At 43.7% G+C, this 4,127-nt stretch overlaps 1 protein-coding gene across 1 annotated transcript in view; it reads left to right on the top strand.

The window, feature by feature from the left end:
- Positions 1-3,083, top strand: part of RPSA (ribosomal protein SA) — a 10,338-nt gene extending 7,255 nt beyond the window's left edge. Inside the window, exons 4-6 of the mRNA XM_006770544.2 lie at positions 1,609-1,699; positions 1,821-1,986; positions 2,919-3,083. Of these exons, the coding sequence (XP_006770607.1) occupies positions 1,609-1,699; positions 1,821-1,986; positions 2,919-3,013 (352 nt within the window). The 3' untranslated portion in view covers positions 3,014-3,083. The remainder of the gene's footprint in view (positions 1-1,608; positions 1,700-1,820; positions 1,987-2,918) is intronic.
- The last annotated feature ends 1,044 nt before the right edge of the window (positions 3,084-4,127 follow it).

Below are 4,127 nucleotides of genomic sequence, written 5' to 3'. Positions count from 1 at the left end.
GTGGCTATATCCTCCAGAAGCACGGGAGCCAATGAGCCGCAGGTACCTGAGGGGGTGGGGATATAAATAGTGTGGGGTTTATTTGTTTGTTTTTTACTCTAGTTTTATAAGTATTTGTCAGGTAACATGGAGGCCAGAATTGCTGGAATTTGATGCTTCCATTTTTGAGAAAGGGATATTTGGGGGTTCTGGCTAAAGAGGCTGCTTCACGTGATAACAACACTTCACACGTTTACTCTGAGGTTCCTCTGTCTCTGGAGCACTGCTAACTCTTAATGTTAATTCTGAAGCGAGCTGTGCTGAAGTTTGCTGCTGCCACTGGAGCCACTCCCATTGCCGGCCGCTTCACTCCTGGAACCTTCACCAACCAGATCCAGGCAGCCTTCCGGGAGCCAAGACTTCTGGTGGTTACTGATCCCAGGGCTGACCACCAGCCTCTGACAGAGGCGTCTTATGTTAACCTGCCCACCATCGCTCTGTGTAACACGGACTCTCCGCTGCGCTATGTGGACATCGCCATCCCTTGCAACAACAAGGTAACTGCTTTTCCATCTAAACTAGATCTTGAGAATGAGTGCTCCAGAGAGGGCTGGGCATTCCTCTGCACATTGTTAGAGCTTGGAGTTGTGGCCCCTGGTGGCCCATTGACTCGCAAGTGTAGGTAGTGTGCTACATGAGAGGCAAGACTTGGCAAACACCACAAGGGTCTCTGGCCCAGTGAGTGGAGTTCGATAGTAATTCTTGCTACAAGTGTCAGTTGAATGTATGAGAGCTTTAAGGATTTGACAAGGTTTGTTTTCTTCTTTCTCTAAATTTCTTGCTTTACTTGGGCCTCTCAGGCATTACTTGGCCTTTTCTGTTTTCAGACCAGCTTGATGAATCCTTGAAGATCCTTAAAAGGTGGGCTGCATATGGTTTAAGTTGGTCCGGTTTGTCACTGGTCTCAAAACCCTGAGTCTCTTAACACATTAAGCGCCCAGCCTGTTTTGTCTTTGGGACGGAAAGTATAGTGTCACTCACTGTAACTGACATGGTGCTTAACGTGCTAGAGGTTTTTAATTAAATAACCAGTGTCCTGGCACTGATCTTGGGGTATTTAATTTTGTTGCCTAGGATAGAAGCTTGACAGCAGTACTTTTATAAAATTTCAACCAATCAAGGTGGAGAACCACTGATAAATTGAACAATCTTAATCTTCTTGTTATAAACACTAAATACTGAGCCATGTCTGTTCTCTTGGTACCAAGAAGCTAGATGATGTGGGTTTGGGTTGGGTGGAATGGGAGGTACACGCTGTTTGGGGTTGACCGAGTGTCCCTTCTATTGATTTCAGAGAGGAAGGGAGAGGAAGCTAGAAACATCAATGATGAGAGAGAGAATCATTGATCGGTTGCCTCCTGCATGCCCCATACTGGGGATTAAGCCTACAAAACCTGGGGATGTGCCCTGACTAGGAATCAAATCAGGACCTCTGGGTTCAGGGAGATGGTCAACCATGGAACCGCGTCGGCCAGGCCCAAGTATCACTTTCTAATACCCTGGGATTCTTGCAGGGGGAATTTGGGCACGGGTGGGGTCCCTAGGCCTGGCCAGCCCCATCTGGGGCCAGAGGCTGGCAGGGGTGGCGGTGACCACCATCTCCCGTGAACACCCGTGGGAAGTCATGCCTGATCTTTACTTCTACAGAGATCCTGAAGAGGTGAGCTTCCTCCACAGAGGCTTGTGGTCACATAAGCAAATTGGACACCTTGGTTTATACTTCTTGCAAGTAGAAGTTGTCAGCCCTTATGAAAAACAAAACAACTTTTTTTTTTAACCAGATTGAAAAAGAAGAGCAGGCTGCTGCTGAGAAGGCTGTGACCAAGGAGGAATTTCAGGGTGAATGGACTGCTCCTGCTCCTGAGTTCACTGCTGCTCAGCCTGAAGTTACAGACTGGTCTGAAGGCGTGCAGGTGCCCTCTGTACCCATTCAGCAGTTTCCTACTGGTACGTACAGTAAAGCCTCCATGTAATGGACTAATTTGGGTGAGGGGTGTTAAACCCAAAGTCCATTAAAAAATTAACACGTTAGATTACCTGTTTTTACTTTATGTAGACACGTTTGTGTAATTAAAATTAAGTATGAAAAGTTTTAACTTCACAAAAAAGTTTTCTATATATATTACTATAATTTTAAATTTGTCCTGAAAAGGCCTAGTCACTTCAAGTAAACATGCACATAGCTGAGGTATGGCTTAGCGCATGTCACAACATCCAAGGAAAGTCACGCCATTTAACAACAACCAATTACCTCATGTGATGTGTGATTTTATGCTAGTTATTCTAATCATTGGCTGAACATTGTTTACAAGCAGTGACTCTTGAGTTTAAATATGTAGACTATAGTTGTTGGTACATAATATTTATGTCAGCGAAATCACTAGTGTTTTTATCAACATGGCCTATTCACTAAAATTAAAAACAACAGTATGAACTAATAACAAAAATAACCTGTTAATTATGAGCAAAACTTGATTAAAAGCCTTTTAAGAAATTAATAGGGTGTTAATTTTCTCATGACATACCGACTGGAAATTTTGCTCATTAAATCCGAAGTCTGTTAAATCGAGGTCTGCAAAATCAATGGTTTACTGTATCATGATACAAGTGCATCAAGCTGGTGGTTTGGAACGTCTGTTTTTAATCTAACTTGAATGATCTCCAAGGCCATATTAAAAAGTTCGTCCTGGTATTCATAGCTGTGTTAACCTGAGAGATTGAATTCAGGTGCATTTGAACTGATCTGGCCATGGTCTGATTTTGAAATGTGTGTCTGACAAAATTTGAGGCAGATTGCTGGTGCCAGCGAGGTGACAAAAAATACTATGGGAACAGAACTGATGGCCTTTTTTTTTTTTTTTTTTGTATTTTCTTAACAGAAGATTGGAGTGCTCAGCCTGCCACTGAAGACTGGTCTGCAGCCCCCACTGCTCAGGCTACTGAATGGGTAGGAACAACCACTGAGTGGTCCTAAGCTGTTCTTCCACAAATTCTTAACGGAACGGAAATAAGGTTGATGGAAAATAAACAGTTTCTAAAAGTCGTGTCCATTGTTTCAGTTTTTATTCCAGATCAAGATGCCTGGAGTTACTTTAGGTGCCTTGACAAGTGTCCCCCATACCAGAAGCCAGGTCCTAGATTGGGAATTTGTTTACAGACTCTTTACCTGACTGGGTTAAATTTGCCCTGAGGATCATCCTCCTCACAGCCTTCATGGAAGTCGTAGACACGACTTCTTTTCACTTGGGAATTTTCCTGAGCTGCTTTTTTGTATAAGGATCATCGTGTGTTCTGGAAGTAGATGTGAACAGCTGCACACAAGTGCTAACCCTAGGATTATTTTTCCAAGGTTCTGATATTCTTAACATCTGTATTGGTCAATTCTATAGAATCCAGATTTTAATTGGTTTTCATTGAGAGCCCCACTATTTGACAGTTGTGTGGGCAATGTATGAGTAACGTGGCATTAAAGACCCACTTTGGGCAAAGGTGGGATATGGTCTTCAATTGTAGAACCACTGGAGGGGTCACAGCCTCCCCAGCTTTGAGAGGCATCTATTTTCTGTCATCTAGTCAGCCTATCTATAGATTCTGGGAGAGGGTTGTACAAGTGCAGAAATTCCACAGAATATTGCATAGTGCTCTGTGCATTTCAGTTCTATTAAGAATATGGCTCTGTACTGATATCACAGTGCCACTCAGCCAAGTGAAAACCATTGTCTTGAATGAGAATAGAGCAGTTAAGTGGATCCAGGTTTGGAATAGCTGCAATGATTTACATAGATATTTTTGTACCCTTGGAAATGGACAAAATGTCCATGTGACTTTACAGGGCCCCTTGCAGTGGAGCAGAGACTAGGGGGACCCCTCAGCTCAAGCAGCATTAACTTCATAGAAAGTCTGCCACGAGCTGTGTTTAGGAACAAGTTTGGACAAATCTGCCATGTCCTTCAAAGCTCCAGTGTGTTTGGAGCTCAAACCCATGACAAGTGGTCAGCACACCTGCGGTAATTTCTGGAATCGGTGGCTGGAAAGCAGGGGTAGGTGGGGAGAAGGGACGCTGGGTATAAGGGCCAAGTGAGGGATGG

This window comes from Myotis davidii, unplaced genomic scaffold (genome assembly GCF_000327345.1).
Source record: "Myotis davidii unplaced genomic scaffold, ASM32734v1 scaffold663, whole genome shotgun sequence".
NCBI classification, from domain to species: domain Eukaryota; kingdom Metazoa; phylum Chordata; class Mammalia; order Chiroptera; family Vespertilionidae; genus Myotis; species Myotis davidii.
Note: the sequence above shows the minus strand (reverse complement) of the source record. Positions and strands in the feature narration are given on the sequence as shown.